The sequence below is a fragment of the Sorex fumeus genome, unplaced genomic scaffold (genome assembly GCF_029834395.1).
Source record: "Sorex fumeus unplaced genomic scaffold, SorFum_2.1 ptg000003l, whole genome shotgun sequence".
In the NCBI taxonomy this organism is placed as follows: domain Eukaryota; kingdom Metazoa; phylum Chordata; class Mammalia; order Eulipotyphla; family Soricidae; genus Sorex; species Sorex fumeus.
In genome coordinates, this window is record NW_026606060.1 from 41,425,580 (window position 1) to 41,444,004 (window position 18,425).

The 18,425-nt window shown below is 50.0% G+C and overlaps 1 protein-coding gene across 1 annotated transcript in view; it reads left to right on the forward strand.

The window, feature by feature from the left end:
* Positions 1 to 937: 937 nt before the first annotated feature.
* Positions 938 to 18,425, forward strand: part of PLXNC1 (plexin C1) — a 177,587-nt gene continuing 160,099 nt past the window's right edge. The window contains exon 1 of the mRNA XM_056115891.1: positions 938 to 1,996. Coding sequence (XP_055971866.1) covers positions 938 to 1,996 — 1,059 coding nt within the window. The remainder of the gene's footprint in view (positions 1,997 to 18,425) is intronic.

Genomic DNA, 18,425 nt, shown 5'->3' on the forward strand with positions numbered 1-18,425 from the left:
CGCGTGCCTCCCCCGGAGCCTCCCTCCCGCCGCCCAGCACCTGTCAGCCGCCCCCGCAGCCTCCCCCCACGGGCCCGCGCCCCGGGGGCCTCCGCTGCACCCCCACCCCCCAACACCGGGCGCCCCGGCTTCTCGCTGCCGGCGCCTCCCCCCCGCACGCGCGGATCTCGTCAACAAAACCCGGGCGCTGCAGCGGGCCCCGCCGGCGGACAGCACAGGCTCCACGCGCGCGCGGGGTGCCCCCACCACCCCGGGGCTAGCCGAGGGGCGAGGGTGGCGGCGGCTGCGGCGGGCGGCGCAGCTTTGTTATGAATAGATGAAAGCGGCGGCCACCTACACGGTAACCCAAATTACGAGACCTCCCTCCTCCCCAGCGCGCCGGCTCGAGCGGGGAGGGGAGATGGGCGTGGAGGCAGGGCGGGCCGAGGCAGGGGGCGAGGAAGGGGGCCAGTTGCATCCCACTTTCACAATGGGAAAGTGAGACGCACAAGCGCACCCCGGCTCGCCAGCCCTCCCCTCCCCTCCCCTCCGCCCGCCCGCCCGTCCGTCCCCTCCTCCCTTTCCCCTCCGCGCCTCCCCGCGAGCGCCGGCCCTGCCCGCACAGAGGAACTCTCGGGAGAAGGAGGGCGAGGAGGAAGCGGCACCGGAGCGCGCAGGGCTTGCCGCTGCCGCCGCCGCCGCCGCCGCACAGGCTGCCGGAGCGAGCCCGCCGCGCGCCGCCCTCCCCGCTCTCCTTTCCCGGGCGAGCCGCGGGGATGGGGCGGCCGCGGGAACCCGAGCGCGCGCAGGAGCCGCCGCCGCCGCCGCCCGCGTCTCCGTCGCCGCGCGCTTGAGCTACCGTCGCCGCCGCTGCCACCGCCGCTGCCACCGCCGCCGCCGCCGCCGCCGCCGCGCGCCCTGCCCGGGGGCGCCCCCCGCCCCACTGCCCCCCAGCCCCATGGAGGTCTCCGGGAGGAAGGCGCCGCCGCGCCCCCCGCGCCCCGCCGCCCCGCTGCCCCTGCTCGCCTATCTGCTGGCGCTGGCGGCGCCCGGCCGGGGCGCGAACGAGACCGTGTGGCGGTCCGAGCAAGCCATCGGAGCCATCGCGGTGAGCCGGGCTGACGGCGTCTTCGTGGCGAGCGGCAGCTGCCTGGACCAGCTGGACTACAGCCTGGAGCACCGGCTCTCGCGCCTGTACCGGGACCAGGCGGGCAACTGCACCGAGCCCGTCTCGCTGGCGCCCCCGGCGCGGCCCCGACCGGGGAGCAGCTTCAGCAAGCTGCTGCTGCCCTACCGCGAGGGGGCGACGGGCCTCGAGGGGCTGCTGCTCACCGGCTGGACCTTCGACCGGGGCGCCTGCGAGGTGCGGCCCCTGCGCAACCTGAGCCGCAGCTCCCTGCGCAACGGCACCGAGGTGGTGTCGTGCCACCCGCAGGGCTCGACGGCCGGCGTGGTGTACCGCGCCTCGGCCAACCGCTGGTACCTGGCGGTGGCCGCTACCTACGTGCTGCCCGAGCCCGACACGGCCACCCGCTGCAACCCGGCGGCGTCCGACCGCGCCACGGCCATCGCGCTCAAGGACACGGAGGGGCGCAGCCTGGCCACCACGGAGCTGGGCCGCCTCAAGCTGCGCGACGCCGGGGGCAGCCTGCACTTCGTGGACGCCTTCCTCTGGAACGGGAGCGTCTACTTCCCCTACTACCCCTACAACTACACGAGCGGCGCCGCCACCGGCTGGCCCAGCATGGCCCGCATCGCGCAGAGCGCCGAGGTGCTGTTCCAGGGCCAGGTGGCCCTCGACTGCGGCCACGGCCACCCCGACGGCCGCCGCCTGCTCCTCTCCTCCAGCCTGGTGGAGGCCCTGGACGTCTGGGCGGGCGTGTTCAGCGCGGCCACCGGGGAGGCCCAGGAGAAGCGCTCCCCCGCCACCACGGCGCTCTGCCTCTTCAGGATGAGTGAGATCCAGGCGCGCGCCAAGAGCTGCAGCTGGGACTTCGAGACCACCGAGTCCAACTGCGTAAGTGCGGGGCCCCGGGACGCCGCGAGAGGCCCTGGGTCGGCGGCGGAGCGGAGGGTGGGGCGCGGGGGAGCGCGCATCCGCCAGGTTCTCCCCCCTGAGACACACCCTCCTGGGCCTGCGGAGACTCGGGGCAGCCCGCAGCCCCCGCAGCGGGAGTCTTGGGAGGGAGGTGGGAGAGGCGAGGAGTCGGACCCCAAACTCTGCCGACAGCACCCCAGTGCCCACCCTTCTCCGGGCAAACGTGACCGCCTGTTTGGAGCTGAGTCTCCCGCACGTAACGCCTCCCTCACCCCCCCCACTCCTTTCTCTAACTGCTTCTCCAGGTGTGTAGTCTCGGCCAACATAAGGGTCTGACCCCTCTAAGACCTAGTCCCCCAAGACGGAGTCCCGGGCAGAGTAGCCGCATCCCACCCCCTGTGCACCGCCCGGAGATGTGCTCTGGACTTGGTGGCCCGCAGCGCTGGGCCCGGGCGGGGGGAGCGCAGAGGAGGTGGGGTACGGGACACGACCCTCCGCGAGACCCGCTACAAGGGGGCGGGGCGCTGCCTCCGGCTGCGGAGGTCTCCCGCGGCGAAGCAAGCGGCAGGGGTCTTTGTGGATAAAGCCTTCCCCTCCCACCCCTAGGGGTGGAGGGAGAGAGCGGGAGAAAGTGTTGGGGTGCCAACAGCAACCCCAGAGATCGCGGGGCTCACCGGCACCCGCCTTGTGTGGGTCCCCCTGCCCCCCCCTCCCAACCAGCCACACCGCGGGTTTGCGGGGGGCAGCTCCCCGCTTGACTCTTGAGATTGACACGTCTTTGACCGGAAAAGAAAGCGGCCTTTGAAGAGGGTCGGTTGGATGGGGATTAGGGAGCCTTTGTGCGCTCCTCGCAGGCCGTGTTCCTTCCCAGGCTGCTGGCACATCAACTCCACATATGGCCTCGGAGAGGGGGGCCTGCCCACAGCCCCCTTTGCAACTGGACGGGAATCAAAGAGCCGAGATGAAGGGCTACAGGTGTTGCTATTGTTTGGGGGGTCGAACGCTCGCACGGAGGGAGGGGAGAAGTCCCCATTTGGGAGATGTGTGGGTCCTTGGTTGTGTAATCCTAGCCTGTTGTGGATGGGCGTCCAGGTATGTGGCTGTGTATACAAAAAGACCTTTCCTGCCTCCCAACGCACCCGCATCCTTTTTGCACCTGGTTTTCCCGAAAGCACCGTTTTACCCCATTTTTGCCCTGTTATTCAGGCAGGGAGAATGGGACCATCTCAGACCATCTCAGATGACCAGGCTCCTGTGCTTCCCGAAGGAGCATTTATTAGCCCCTTCCTCCTTGCCTCTGAGTTGCCTGTAAGATACACACACATACACACACACAACACACCCCTCTTGCTGAGGTACTAGTACCAGGTTTGAGGGCCATAAACAAGGCAGATTGCTGCTCCTTATGGGACTGTTGTGCTGGTCACAGAGATTTTCCTATTTAATAGCTGCCTGGATTAGGTTTTTATGACCTACTAGGTCAAGTTAGGCAGAACTCGCTCCCTACTCCTCCATAGAAAGACTTAAAAGTACCCGGCCCAGCCTCCCTCTTTATGACTTTAGGCACACTTGGTGGCCGTGGTTCTGAAAAGCCGCCTTCGAGGCCCCCCAGCAGGTAATGCGGGTGCCTTCCAAGCCCTGCCATCTGACAGCTGCGGTGGATGGGCATGTGCCTGGCCAAACCATTTCTCTTGACTGAGTCTCTCCACCCCTTGGGCCCTGGAGGAGTCTGCTTTCCTTCCAAGCCCAGCGGGGCGGGCCCAGTGCACTCCCACTTAGCGTTTTGGCTCCACTGAACTCCCTTCTTGCTCTGCGGTGAGGCAGCTCAGGGCCCAGCAGAGAGAGGTTTATCTGTCTTCACTGGGGGGCTTCTGGGAGCGCACTGCCCCTTGGAAGCCAGGCGAGAGATAAACATGCGCCGCCAAAAATCTGGAATCGGGAAAATCAATAATTAAAATAGGTCCCTTCACAGCGTTTCTCACTGCTGTTATTTATCAAGAACTCCCGGGTGCTCAGAGCTGGGTTCTGAAAGACGGGGGCTCTCCCCCCAGAGCCTGTCATGCAAGTTAAATAAATATACTCCTTTCCAACAATAGCATGTCATGGTCGCACAGGTGGGGGCTTGGAGTTCGGTGGGTTTTGTTTTTTTTCCCCCCCTTTCATTTAAGTAAATTCCTTGCTGCTGGCATGCATTAAAAAGCCTTAATCGGTTGAATTTCAAAAGGGGTTTGAATGAGAGGGAAGGGGGAAAAAAAAAGGTGGTAGTTTTGATGAAAAACCTGACAATTTTCTCCCCTATTAAGTAGGCAGATAAGATATTTCATTCACCAAGCAGAGCTGTGTGCTGGGGGCCAGGGATTTTGCCACTGAAAGGACAATAGCAGGTTGCGACCCCATTTAAGGGGGGTCACTGATCATCGTGGTCCCAGCTGCCTCTCCAAAGAATGGTGTCATTGGATGGCACTGGTTCTGCATTTCATTTCCAGGTGTTGAATGGGCTTTGGAGAAGCCTTGGTAACTGATAAGTGCATAAAGCAGAAGAGGTAGAAACCCTCCAGAGGAAATCTCCAGCCATGCCCACAGCGCTTCCTTCTGAGCAGAAGCAGTGATTTGAACAGCAATCCACAGGCAGCGAGCAAGGCACACGCCCGGGCTTTGCTCAGCTTCCCCGCCCCTCCTCCACGCCTCTCTTGTATTTTCCTTCATCAGCCAACCGTGGGTCGCAAAGTGACAGGAGTGACCGGGGTCGTGTGGCTTCCTTCTCGCCTTATCTCTTGTCAGCTGGTTCTTCCCCCCTGCAGCTTCTCCAGCAAAGGATTAATCCTGAGAAGCCTGGGCAGGGAGTGTGCGCTCATTCTCTCTACCCTTTCTTTTTTCTGTCTCTTCACCAACTTTGAGTTCCCATTCACACACTGGAGCAGGTTAACTGCAGCCCACAGGTGTGGCAAGGTAGCAGATTCTTGTAGTGCCTCTCCAGTAATCCGACGATTTGTAAAGCACAGTTTCTCTATATTATCTCTCCGAAGCTTCTCTTTGGATCTGAGGGTTTGTGTATGAGGTGCGTTCCTGCTTTCTGGGTGAGGAAGCTTATCGTGCATTCAGCAAATTGCAGGAGAGAACAAAAGGAGCTGTCAAACCAGCATCCCTCACCTGGGGTCAAGGCCAGAGGTCTTCTGTGAAACGGGTTTTAAAACTTTATATACCTGTTCTTTCTTGTGTGTGTTTTTTTTTATTCTAGTCTGTAACAAATCTGTGTCATTCCCTATCAAAAAGAATATCTTAGGGCTAGGGAGTGGCTCAGTGGTAAAGCAAAATGCAGGTTTTAAATCAATGAAGGTTTAAAATCATTTCAGTTTAATTTCTTCCTTCCCTGGCAGGCCAGTGCTACTCATAGAAAAAGGTTTGTACCCAAGTTTTGAAGCCATTCCATATTTGTTTGACTGCCATAGTTGGGTGCCTGAGTTTGTTCATGCTTTATTTCATTGTGTTTGTTAGGTGAGGGAGGGCTATACTGGTTATGCTTAGAGTTTACTCTGCTTCTGTGCTCAGGAGTCACTTCTGGTAGTGCTTGGGGGATCATTCTGAGTGCACGGATTGAACCTGGATCAGCATCATGCAAGGCAAGTGCCCTACTTGCTGTATATCTAGTCCAGGTTGCTTTTATTTTAAACACAGCAGCCACTGCTTCTGTAGACCTGAGTGTGGACTGCTTCCTTATATCATTGTGTGGGATAGGACTAATTCTGGACTAATTCTTCCTTCTGCCCCCTGTGGGGGGACACGCCCACTTCTTCCACAGCCATGTAATTCCAAAACCTGACACATTGTTTAACAATCATGCAGAAAACCACAAAGCACTCAGATGCTCTCCAGTAGACAGTAACCCCAGGCCCTTCAAGCTGTTGTGGTATCCTGGGATCACTCAGCCTGCTGATCTCAAAATTTAGTTTTCCTGTGATGTTTAATTCCTCTTTTGGTGTCTGTTATGATCCTGCCTCATCGTTTTGCAAATAGAGATTAGACGGCGAATTTGCAGCCATACATGCATCTGAGATGTAAGTAAAGCCCAGTGTTCACTTCAGAAGAGGGAAAGAAGCAATCAGAGCTGAACCGTTGTGAGGGTCAGACTTTGCACTCAGCTCTCAGTATGCCTTATTTTGAGTTCCATAGTCACATGCTGGAACAGGACTATAGTGATTATTTTGATTTTTATAGATGAGAACACAGAGGCCCCAAGACCTTAGGTTAGGTTCCACAGCTGGTAAACAAGATTTGGAACCTGGATTGGCTTGAGACCCTCTCTTAGTTATTGCCAAAGATGGTCCAGTTCTATGAATACTGGGCTCTCTGGTCAAAATGGAGTAAGTGAGGCCCCTTCTCTGCTCGGATCAGCTGTTTTCAGGTGTACGAGATACAATAGGGAGATAGCACAGTGGTTTGTGCACATGTGTCCTACTGGGGTTCAAATTCTCTGCCCCATGCAGTGCCCAAAGCATCACCAGGTGTAGCTCTGGAGTTCCCAAACCATGTCATGTATTGCCCCGGAGGGCCACAGTACTGATGGGGTGTCCAGGTAACCCCTGACCCACAGGGCCCAAGAAGCAGTGTGATAGCCTCAGGCCAATGAGTTGAACCAATAACCCGGTTGGCAAAAAATTGGCTGATTTTTCTGAGTACCCCTTTGGAAGCCTCTCCTATGCCCAAAGAAAGGTGCTCAACAGAAGAGAGACTCCTTGATTGTCAACTTATTTTCTTTCTGGTTCTGTGTTATTTGATCATGTGAAGTTGGCTCTGGGAAGGTGGTTTTCTTTGGTGTCAGCTTCTAGACCCTGTTGCCATTCTCTGTGCCTCAGCTTTAGAAACCTCAGAGATGAGAAAGACAGCCAGGAATTGAGGAACTGTTTCCCCTTTTTTGTTCTTGGAGGCAGCCTAGGTCATAAACCAGATCCAGAGACCGCAGCTTATTAAATGTGGGTTACAAGCACTCTTGCCTGATTATCAGCCACCGCAATGAAAATGTAAGCTCTGCAAGGATAGGAACTGTAGAACATCTGTTCTCTGTCAAACCCAGATCACCTAGCCCAGGGTCTGAGAAGTGTTTGTTGAATGAAGAAATAAAGGATCTGGAAAGACCCATTTGGAATTTTTTTTCTATACTCAGAGGCAACATTTCACTGCACCTGCCCACCTCAGACCCCCTTAACCATAGTCTTTTTCTTAATGTCTGACATGTTGGGGCCTCATTTTTCCTCCTAGTCTTGGACTATCTGGCACTGTAGCACTGTATCACTGTCCTTCCGTTGGTCATCGATTTGCTTGAGCGTGCACCAGTAACGTCTCCATTGCAAGACTTGTTCTTACTGTTTTTTGGCATATCGGATACACCATGGGGAGCTTGCCAGGCTCTGCTGTGCCGGCGGGATACTCAGTAGCTTTCCAGGCTCTCCTAGAGGGACGAAAGAATTGAACCCGGGTCGGCTTTGTGCAAGGCAAAAGTACTACCCGCTGTCCTATCATTCCGGCTTGGGCTGGGCAAGAAACCTGTGGCAGCCTCCACTTTTTCAACTTTTCACAAATATCCCTATTCACTGGTATAGCCAATGGAAGCTTCCAGAATAGCTTGTGGCTTTGCCATTCTGGGAGGTAACTTTGGCCTTGGAAACGCAGCATGGCTGGAACTTCAGGAGTTTTATTTGAAGATGAACTTGATCTTGTATTTCAGTGGTAAGAGATATCCAAAACTTCCCATTTTTGAACTTGCAATTGAGTTTCAAGAATCCATGGGTCATGGTTTAATTAGTTCTGAGAGCAAATTTCACATGCAATTTTTCTCTGAAATGAATCTTTTCTTTTGGTGGGGAGGATGGGTCAGGAATTTTTGGGGTGGGGTGGAACACTATGTTGTTTAGATGTGTTCAGTGCTTACCTTTTGTTCTGTGCTCAGGGGTTCCTCTTGGTGCTGCTCCAGTGACTAACTGGAGTGCTGGGGATTGAGCCTAGTTTGGCTGCATGCAAGGCCAGTGCCTTCCCTGCTGCACTGTCTCTCTGGTCCCTGAACATGTACCCTTTACAATATCAATTATGATACAAATTTCTGCCCTAATTCTGTACAGTTGGTTAGCATGGATCAAAGATGTAAACACTCTCAGATAAGGGAGCAAGGGATTTAGTGGATGAAAACATGTGGAAGTGCATAGGAATCGTGATGAAGAGCAGTAAAATATAGTGATTGCATGTGCAGCCTCTTGAAACATGTCAGCTGGGACCAGAACTACCACTGCCCAGCTGTGTGACCTTGGCAAATTATTTAATAACCTTTTGTGCCTCCATCTTTTTTATCTCTAAATAAGGATCCTATTTGCCTCATACCATTGTAGTCTGGCATAATGAGTGAATATGCAGTGATGTACACGCCTTGACCTATATAAGCAATATGTATGTGTTGCCCATCACCACCGTCATGATAGTAATAGGATGAGACTGCCTGATACAGAGTTGGAAAGAGGTTCCAGTCTCAAGGAAGCTCAGTGGCAGGAAGTGGTGGATGCTTACTCTAAGATTTTGAGAGCAACATGACTTAGCCTGGTTGCTTCCCTTAATCCTGCTACCAGATTGCCACCTCTGCTTCCTCAAACTGGTGCCCTTATGCCCTCAGCCTGAACATGCTGCATCCCACATTGATTCCCATTCTGCTCCTCAGTAACATTTAACCTATCTGCATGGGCTGTTCACTGATTTTCTGTATACTTTAGTTCAGATTGCCAAGTGAGAGATAGAAATGTGTACGTGTCAACGCATCTTTTCACACCAAAGGAAACCCTTATGTCAGGGTAGGGATTTGGTGGCCTTGGGACAGGTACTGATGCTGGATCCAATCAGAAGAAAGGGGTGGGGTGTCAAACATGTGACAGCTCCGAGAGGGTAGAGGAATTGTGGAAGAACCATGCTATGACCATGGAATTGACTGTGACAGCATGCTACCTTCTCTGCTCTCCTTCCACGCTGACCATTGCCTTCCCTGAGTCTAGGGACACATAGATGCTAAAGACTGAAGTCTATCCTGAGAAATCCTGAATTCTGCAGGGGCTCAATTTATAGACTGCAGGGTTCTAGCTTCCTTGTGAGATTCAGGTCGAGGTTTGGTAGTAGTAAAGTTGGTTTTTGTTTTAGTTTGCTTTTGAGCCATGCCCGGCAGTGCTGGTTGCTGTTCCTGGCTCTGTACTCAAGGTTGACCCCTGGCTGTACTCAGGGAACCATATCCTGGGGTCCAGGGGGATGCAAGATTAGAGACTTAACTTGTGTGCTTTCTCTGACACCTAATTTTTTTGAAGACATATGCTCATAGTTTTACTTAAATTTTCTACCTCGAGGCCAGAGCAATAGCACAGTGGATAGGGCATTTGCCTTGCAGGAGGCTGACCTGGGCTCATGCCCCAGAATCCCATATGGTCCCCCTAGCAACACCAGGAGTAATTCCTGAGTGCAGAACCAAGAGTAACCCCTGAGTATCACTGGGTGTGACCCAAAAAGCCAAACTAAATAAATACATAATAGTAAATTTTCTACTAGGGAGGCTGGAGCAATAGCACAGCAGGTAGGGCATTTGCTTTGTATGCAGCCAGCCCGGGTTTGATTCCCATTATCCCATATGGTCCCCTGAGCACCACCAGGAGTAATTCCTGAGTGCATGAGCCAGAAGTAATCCTTGTGCAATGCCGGGTGTGACCAAAAAAGCAAAAAAAAAATTTTTTTCTACTATGGATTTTAATACACACAAAATAACCACAATTTGTGAGCTTTGTTTCAGTTTCTGTAGTTGGTTTCCATACTGGTTTAGTGGCGTATGTAACTGTTTCACATTATTATCTCCTTGGAAGAATTAGGGAGCAAGACTTGACCTCAGCAGTCCCCATCCCTGCTCCCACTCAATGCTATTATACAGAAGCCTGCAAACTCTTTTGGTAGGTGTCAGGCCATTAGTATTGTAGGTTTTCAAGGCCATATACTATCTCTGTTGCATTTGCTCAAGTCTTCTGTTACAGAGGAAAAGCAACTGTTGATAGTAAGTGATCATGCAGGGTGATGTTGCTGCAAAACTTCAGGGACACTGATATCTAAATGTCACTTTTTTTCCCACTTCTCATGAGATTATATTCTTTTGTTTCCCCAATCATTTAGTGTGTAAAAAATTATTCTTAGCTCCTGACCATTCAAAACAAAACAAAACAGGCTGGCGACCGGCCTTGACCCACCGGTGGTAGCTGCAGTTATGGAAGTGAGGCAAAGTGAGACAAAGCTGCACAATGCAGCAGCATGGCATAAAAACCCAGTGTGGAAGCCTCAAAGAACAGCATCACACTCAACCCGGAAGGGTCAGGGAGTCTTCTGAGGTGATGCTGTGCTGTGTCTGTAAAGCAGGTGGAGAAGGCAGGGAAGGGAGTTCTGAGCAAGGGAACAGCTTGTACACACCCAGGAAGGTGAGTGAGCTTGGGAGCCTGCAGCCCTCAACCTGACTGGGGGAATATCTGGGGCCAGATGGAGAAGGCTTCCAGAGACCAGAGAGGTGCTGCATTTTGTCCTGATGGTCAGTCATCTTTCAGGCTTTCCAAACAGGGCCTTTCTTTACATCTTAACTCCAGATGAGGGAAAGATTAGCCATCGTCTTAGACCTGTTGTTCCAGGTCTTATCAGTGCCAAGTACTGAGTCTCAGATCGAAGCAGGGCATGGGGCCGGGTATGTGTGTGTGTGGGCGGGGGGGGGGTGTACAGAAATCTCCCTCTTGTCCTCCCCGCACCCGTGCTTCTCCCTGAGGAATCTCAGAGGAATCTAGGACTCTACTGAACAGGATGTGGGGACCAGGGCTGTGACTGGTGCCTGGAAGAGAAGGACAGAGTTGTTAGCAGACATGATCTGATTGTATTCCTGTAAGATCACTCAGAATATGGAATGGATGAAGAGAGATTGTGGTCAGTTCTGGTCAGGGCAATCATGGGTTCCGACTGTCAAAACATTTTTGCAGCTTTGCACTTGCTCTTTCCTCTCCCCTCTCCCGACTCCCCACCCCTCACCACCAAGGGAAAAAAAAATGAAACATGTAGAAGGACTCTGGACTGGGATCCATGATCAGGACAAGCTAAAACGTACTGACCTAAGGCTTATAGTTTAGACGGTCAGACAAGGTGAGACTGCTTTTTGCAAGAAACGTTTTACATTCTTCTGCCTCTGGTTGAACCCAGTCAGAACCTTAAGAATCTTTGGCACTGATTAGGATCCAGGTTCCTGTCCCAATAGAACTGGCCAGTGGAGACTGCGCAGTGAAGTTCCGCTTGCCCTCTTCTCCTTTCTGTAGCCTCTCATCTGCCTTTCAGTAGCCTTTTATAAACACATCCCTTGCCACCATTTCTGCACTGGTGTGTTCTCTTTTCTTTTCTTTTCTTTTCTTTTCTTTAAGAATAGGATGCATATCCTGAAAAAGCTGGTCTGTATCAGCCACTGTGTCACCCTAGCTCTGCAGGGTATAGAACCCCACCCTCAAACCCCACACCCCTCTTTGAAGCTTGTTCCCAGGCTGTGCTGGGACATAGCCTTCCCAACTTCTGTGACTTTCATACCAATAAAGCCCCTCTTCATTTCTAAATGTTTTAATTTATTTCATTGGTATCACTTAGGTGACATGTAACCCCCCCATTTCTGTTTCGTTTTTTCTGGACAAAAAAACAATAACTTGAATTCCTATTATGTGACAAATGCTCTGTGAAAATAGTTGTCAGTGGCAAATAGGCCATAATCATGCAGCAAATAAAGAAGTTATTTTTATATTAGAGTAAGAGCTACCATTTAGATAGTGCCTACTATGTACCAACTATTGCTCTGAGGGCTTTACAGCATTCATAACTCTTTTCATTCTCAGCAGCACCTCATGAGGTGGATATTACTTCTTCTACTTTGCAGATAAGGAGCCAAGAGAGACTCAGGTTGGGCTTATGAAGGAACTAAGCAGTTGGTATAGTTGAATCACTTTAATTGGGGGTTGGTTTTTTGGTCAGTCTTCTTCTAGGTAGATCTGACTTGGAGAAGACAGTAAGTGAAGTAGCAGGAATTCCCGTGAAAAGCTGGGAATAGTGCTCAGAAGAGCTTCAAGGTGTGTGTATAGATGAGAGTGGGAGAGCGCTCAGGTCAGTTTGAAGAGCTGAAAGTTAGAGGTAGAGTATAGGGAGGTGGAGAGGGCATAGAGTAGTTGGACGGGGAAGAGGCACAGAATCCTATGGTCTCTTTTCTTTGCAGAGTTTTCAAGAGTGAGTTAAGGGGAGTGAAATTATTTGAATATGAATTCCTCAGATAATGGCTACCCTAGGGTGGGGGGTAGATGACAGAGTTGGTCCCTGAGAAGCAGGAGCTCCTGCAGGAGGCTGTCTTGTCTGCCCAGGCGAGACAGAACAGCATCCAGATCTGCAGAGAAGCTGATTCTGTTGATTGCAGTCATCCGAATGAGGGATGTTGAAGACCTGGACTGAGGTGGTGTCAGTGAGGGAGATAATAGAAGAGGGACTAAAGTTTTTAAGGTTTAGAATTGGCGGGGGCAGGAGATGGCTTAAAGGGCAGGAGTGCATGCTTTGGATGTGGAAATCACAGGTTCAGTTCCCAGAGTCACAGGTTCAATCCCTGGCATGGCATGTTATCCCAGTCATCATTGGGAGTGACATATTCTCTCTGCCCCCAAAGCCTCTATCTATCTATCTATCTATCTATCTATCTATCTATCTATCTATGTAGCATCACACCTAGATTAGACCCCTAGCACTACCAAATGGTATTCCAAAAGAAAAAAAAAAGGGGAGAGGGGCTATAGAACTGATAGGTATTCATGACCAAAAAGCAGATGATTTTAATGTTCATTGAATTTTTAGATGCCTTTGGGATGCCCAGGTAGACCACTGTTAGACAGGCAGCAGGCAGTGAAACTAGGAATTGGGGTCCCTCTCTAAACCTTTAGGAAGCATTGCCTGTGCCAGCCTCAGCATCTGGCTCCACATGGTGTGGTTTGGGTTGCTTATGACTTGGTTGGATGTGTCTTGTGGTTGTTTCCTGGACACCTAAAGAAGGTCACACATAAGGAGGCTGCAGGAAAGTTTGTTTTGAACTCCGAACAGGCTCTTCTCCATGGGTTGAGCAGATAACCCCTACATCCCCGTAAGAAGAGCCTCTAAGAAGACTCCCTGCTGCAGCGGTGGGTCTGGGGACAGTACATTTCGGGGAGCCCAGGGAGCAGAGATCGTCTGTGACATCCTCACCAGTGAGGCAGATTCCTGGTGCTTCCCCTGTGCTCCTCCACCTGGTCTTAGAAGCACTCATGTGGAAGCAGGTTATCTTCTGGGGTATCGGAATTGTTCTGAGTCTTCATTCCCCATCAGTGACCAGTTTTTAAGAATTGCATTCTGGGTATGGAGCGATATTACAGTGGGTAGGGCCTTTTGCCTTGCACATGGCCAACCTGAGTTCAATTCACAGCATCCCATATGACCCCTGAGCACCGCCAGGAGTAATTCCTGCGTCCATGAGCCAGGAGTAACCCCTGTGCATTGCTGGTTGTGACCCAGAAAGAAAACATTTTTTTTTAATTTAAAAAAAATTGCATTTTGGGCACTGATGGTTGCTTCTCAAGGCCATGGGAGGAAGAGCTGGGTGGCCCAGCTGCTGGTAACAGTTACTATCACACTATCACAAACTCCTACCTTCAGTGATCTGTGTCCTCAACCCAAGGCTTTCTCACCTCCTGGAGCCCTTGTGCCAGGACTCCTGGGTGGAGGTTATGAATTCTTTCTTGGAATAGTGGTTTTAAATGCATAGAATAAAGAATTGCAACAAGAATCGTTTATAGTGAGGTACAGACATAAGTACATGGTGGGTTTTTTTTTTCAATTTGAGAGATAGTCCTATTCCTTAACACATTAAATAGCAAGATTTAGCAGCCGTAACTACCATCATTTCAAAGTGGAGATAAGCATAAGCAATATTTTGAGCTATCTGCAACAACTATAAAATGACACGAACATATCTGATTTCTTTTGGTAATAAAGTCACAGGTTCAGTTTGTACTGCTGGGGCCTGCATTCATAATTAAGGCAAATGCTACATTTCAATTTGTATTTGCTAAAATGAAGTTGTTCCCCACACCCCCTGTCCCCAACCCCCAGAATTCTCTCCATGAATAGTGGATGCTGTGGAACCTCTTTCTAGCCATTTTATTCAGTTGCCAATTGTTTTGGAAACCAGCTATATGAAAAGCAAAGTGTTGCATTTTGTTGCAAACCTCATTTGATTTGCTTATTTTGACAGTGGATTTTTAGAGTGTTCATCTGTAATATATAGATGGAGCACTTGACCAAGAGTGCTTAGCCAATAGGGTGGTTAGGGGGATAGAAAAGCCTCAGGTTGAGTAATTGGGAAAGTTGGATAACCCATTAATATGAGAGCTTGGAAGTAAATCCATATAATTTTTTAAACTCTAAATCCCTTATTTCTACTTTTCCATGCTATTATATATGATTTTTCTTTTAAAGAATAAACCCAGTGTGGGATTATGTTGGTAAGTTATTCTTTTCTGATCATGAGAAAGAACAGGGAATTTTTCTTTGATTTGGTTAAAAAAAACACCTGTAGTACTTTGTTCGCTTTTTAGTGCCACATTTTTGTACACAGAATCTGTAGACTGTCTATGAACTGATGGCAAAAGACCCAGAAACTGTCTCTTACAAGCTGTCAATGAACTACGGCTGTGAAATTTAGAGAAGGCCAAGAAACAGGGTGGGAGGAGGTATAGAATAGTTGGATGTTCCCCACGGCAGAACCAAGACTCCATGTTTGTAAGGGAAAAATTGGGGGCTTCAGTTGAAGAACTCTGAAATGATTAGTACTGCTTAGAAATGTATCAGGATTGATGAATATTGACCAAAATAGCTCAAACGTTGATCTGTATATTCATTTTTTCACTCATTCTTTCAATGAACATTTATGGACAGATGTTAAGGTATGTGCTGTATTCAAAGTATAGAATAGGACAAACTATTCTAGAGCTTAGATTCTATTTGAAGACAGACAATGCATAAACATTTTAAAATAACTGGCACCAGAAAGATGGTATAGGGGTAAGGCACATGACTTCCAAGTGCATGAGACCATAGTTCAGTCTCTAGCACCACATATGGTTTCCTATGTGCTGCTGGGCTCACTGTGACCCAGGAATAGTTCTGAACAGTGCAGGGTGTGACTCAAAAAATAAAATAATAATTGTAATAAGCATGCTATGAGAACCAATGAAGTGCTGTGATTTGAAATAACAACCCAGGTAGGGTGAAAAGATGTTATAAGTTTTGTCCATTGGGAGATGGCACTGAATCTGTAACCTGAAAGATTAAAAATACCTTCAACAAAGGAGTGAAAATGAGTGAGCTAGCAGAAGAATTTGTGCAAAGGGTCTGAAGCAGAGAACTGATAATAAAGAGTTTGAAAGAAAACCACTGTGGGCGCTCACCTGGAGTTAAGGGGCTGAAAAGCAGCTGGGAATGAAGACAGAGATAGACCAGCTGACATAGAATTTGGGGTGGCACTTAGATCTAATTCCAAGTGTGTTGGGAAACCACTGAAGAATTTTATGGAGCAACATGACCTGTTTTATAGTTTAAAGGATCCCTGACTTCGAGATGGAGAATAGATTGTAGGTTGAAAGAGCGATATGGGAGGCTCTTACTCTAGATCAGCAGTTGGTGTTGATGGGTTGGGTGGGTTAGATGGTGGGTTGGAGGCCCTGGAAATGAAAAAGTGAGCAGATTAGGGGTGTATGTATGTGTGTATGAGTGTGTGTGTACACACGTGTGTGTGTGTGTGTATGTGTGTAAGTAGGTGGGGTAACTAGCAGAAGGAGGAACTGAGTTTGAGTGGGGTCACTGTGATGAGGAAGACCTTGAAAGAACAGTGTTGGAGAGAAGAAATGTCTAGATCACCCTTTTCCAGTAACTCTGAAACTGTAAGAGCTTCCATTAGTTTTTCAAAGAGCACAATGCTGTTGACTTTGGAGGGTGTTTTGAAATGGAGGGAGGGAGCATTTGCAGTGAAAATGAAGAGGACTGTGTGTGTTTTGTGCGCAGTGGTCAGGAATGCTTTAATGCGTAGAAGAGCCCTGTCATGAAAAAATGTCTGATCTCGAATGGCCATTGCTTCCCTGTGAAAAGACATTGAGGATTATCACTTTCAACTCCAAGAATCTAAGAAAATGCATATCAGCCTTTCTGATCTTTATGTGAAGTATTTCAGTCAGCTGGTCTTTTCACTAGCAATTGGTGGAAATCAGCCTTTGAAGGGAGGGGAGACATGGAGTTGGGAGGGGGGTGGTGGTTAGGGCATTAAGCAGGAGAATGTAGCCCTGATTGGGGAGAGTAGGACTTTACAGGTAGCTTGAGACATGAGGGAGGGTATGGAATATAGATCTTACCACTTGGCACGATTTCCAAGGCCCTGCTGCATGCAGTATACCCCATGTGGATATTGTCCAGTGGCATTCACGAACTTCCCTTTCCATTCCTCCCTCCTGCACACTTTGGACATTTCCTTTTGGGTCATTGCCATCTCCAACACAAATTCTTTCTCCAGATGATTAGAGAGATGCCATACACTTAGTGAGTTCCCAGTCAGTGCTGTGTAGGCCAGAGGAGTCAAGAAAAGCAACGGGAACCTTAATGGCTAATGCAGTCACTAACTTGGATGAGTTGCTCTTTCCATCTCTCTAGCTTAATAAAAACACTTTTCTAATTATCTGCACTCACACAGCTTCCTTTGGGCCTCAGCAACACAAGTAGGCAGGGCGTTTGGCTGAGTGTGCCCATTTTGCAGATGTGGTCATTAAAGTTCAGGGACTTCAGTTGCCAAAATAAAGCAGCCTGGAAGAGAGAGGCCAGAGCTTTGGCTTCAGGCTCCCATTGAGGGTCTTCTCTTCTCACCAACCTTTTAGGAAAAGAAGAACCTGCTGTGAACTAAGTGTATGGCAAAGGGGAGTGAAACCTAACTTCACTCTCCAAAAGGCATTAGATTCATGGGCAGGAAGTTGACAGGTACTTGGTATTTGGCCTTGTTTCAGAAGGATACCTCAAATAGGGGAGTCCTTTTAGATCTTGAGGGTACAAGACCAGACTCTCACTGGATACCCACTATCTGAGGCACCACGTTTACACTCATTTCCTCTGTGGCTGCCATCATACTGGCTATGTGCAGTGAGCACCTCCGACCTCAGGGTCTAGGCCTCTCTCCTGTGGGGATGGGTATGGGGGGGTGTCTGTGTAGATCCCCAAGGGTGCTTTTCCCACTCCAAAACACATGATTCCCACCCTGGAGTTGTGCAGTGCATACTGGGGGTGTTTATTGTTGGGGAAAGGTACTGGGAAGGAGATTCAGCTGTTTTCATCACCACATGCTCAATCTTCTGTACTTGTACATATACACACACCCTACACACCACATACTCACGTTATACACATATACCCTTGCTCCCCCCCAACATAGCACACACCTTCCCACACACCACAAACATACCACACATATATGCATAACACACACCCTAGAACAGACACCCTAGACTACACATCCCACCCATACCCCACACATCACACACATCCAATACACTCTACATACATCACCCTCACAATCACTATAGCCACACCTACCCATGTCCTTCATATCACACAGACCAACCCACGCCACACAATACATACCCCCAAACATACTACACCCCCCACATATATCCCACAAACATACCACACAATACCGACCCATACCACATATATGCTACACCACACACATCAGCACACACCACACAGATAACACACACACACACACACACACACACACACACTCACCCTTACCTTCTCAGTAGCCTGAGTGAAGGCTATGTCAGCTTCAGTCCAAACATGATGATTTGAGACAAGGAATCTTTTTTTCCTCAGCCCCAAAGCTCCTCTCTTTGTGAGGCTCTGCTGAAGGTGTGATGTTACTGCTCCACAGGGCAGATGGGAGAAGCTGAGTGACAACTCTGAGGGGAACCAAGAAAGCCCAAAGGGGAGACAAGGTTTAGAGCTAAATCGAGATTGGATTTCGTCATGAAAGGCAGAGCTGGCAAAAGCATCATTACAAGGCATTAACCTTGTTACACACAGATGAACAAGCAGAGGTTGGGATTCAGAAATAAATTACACATAATAAACCAGACAGAATAGGCTGAGAGCAACATTAGTAATTATGCCCTACGGGGAGAGAAGGGCAAGACAGAAAATAGGTGCCCCTCCTCCCCCAAAAGAGTACAAATAATTTCTGGACGGGGCCTTGCACACTCTTCCATCCCGCCCCCCCTTTCTGCTTGGC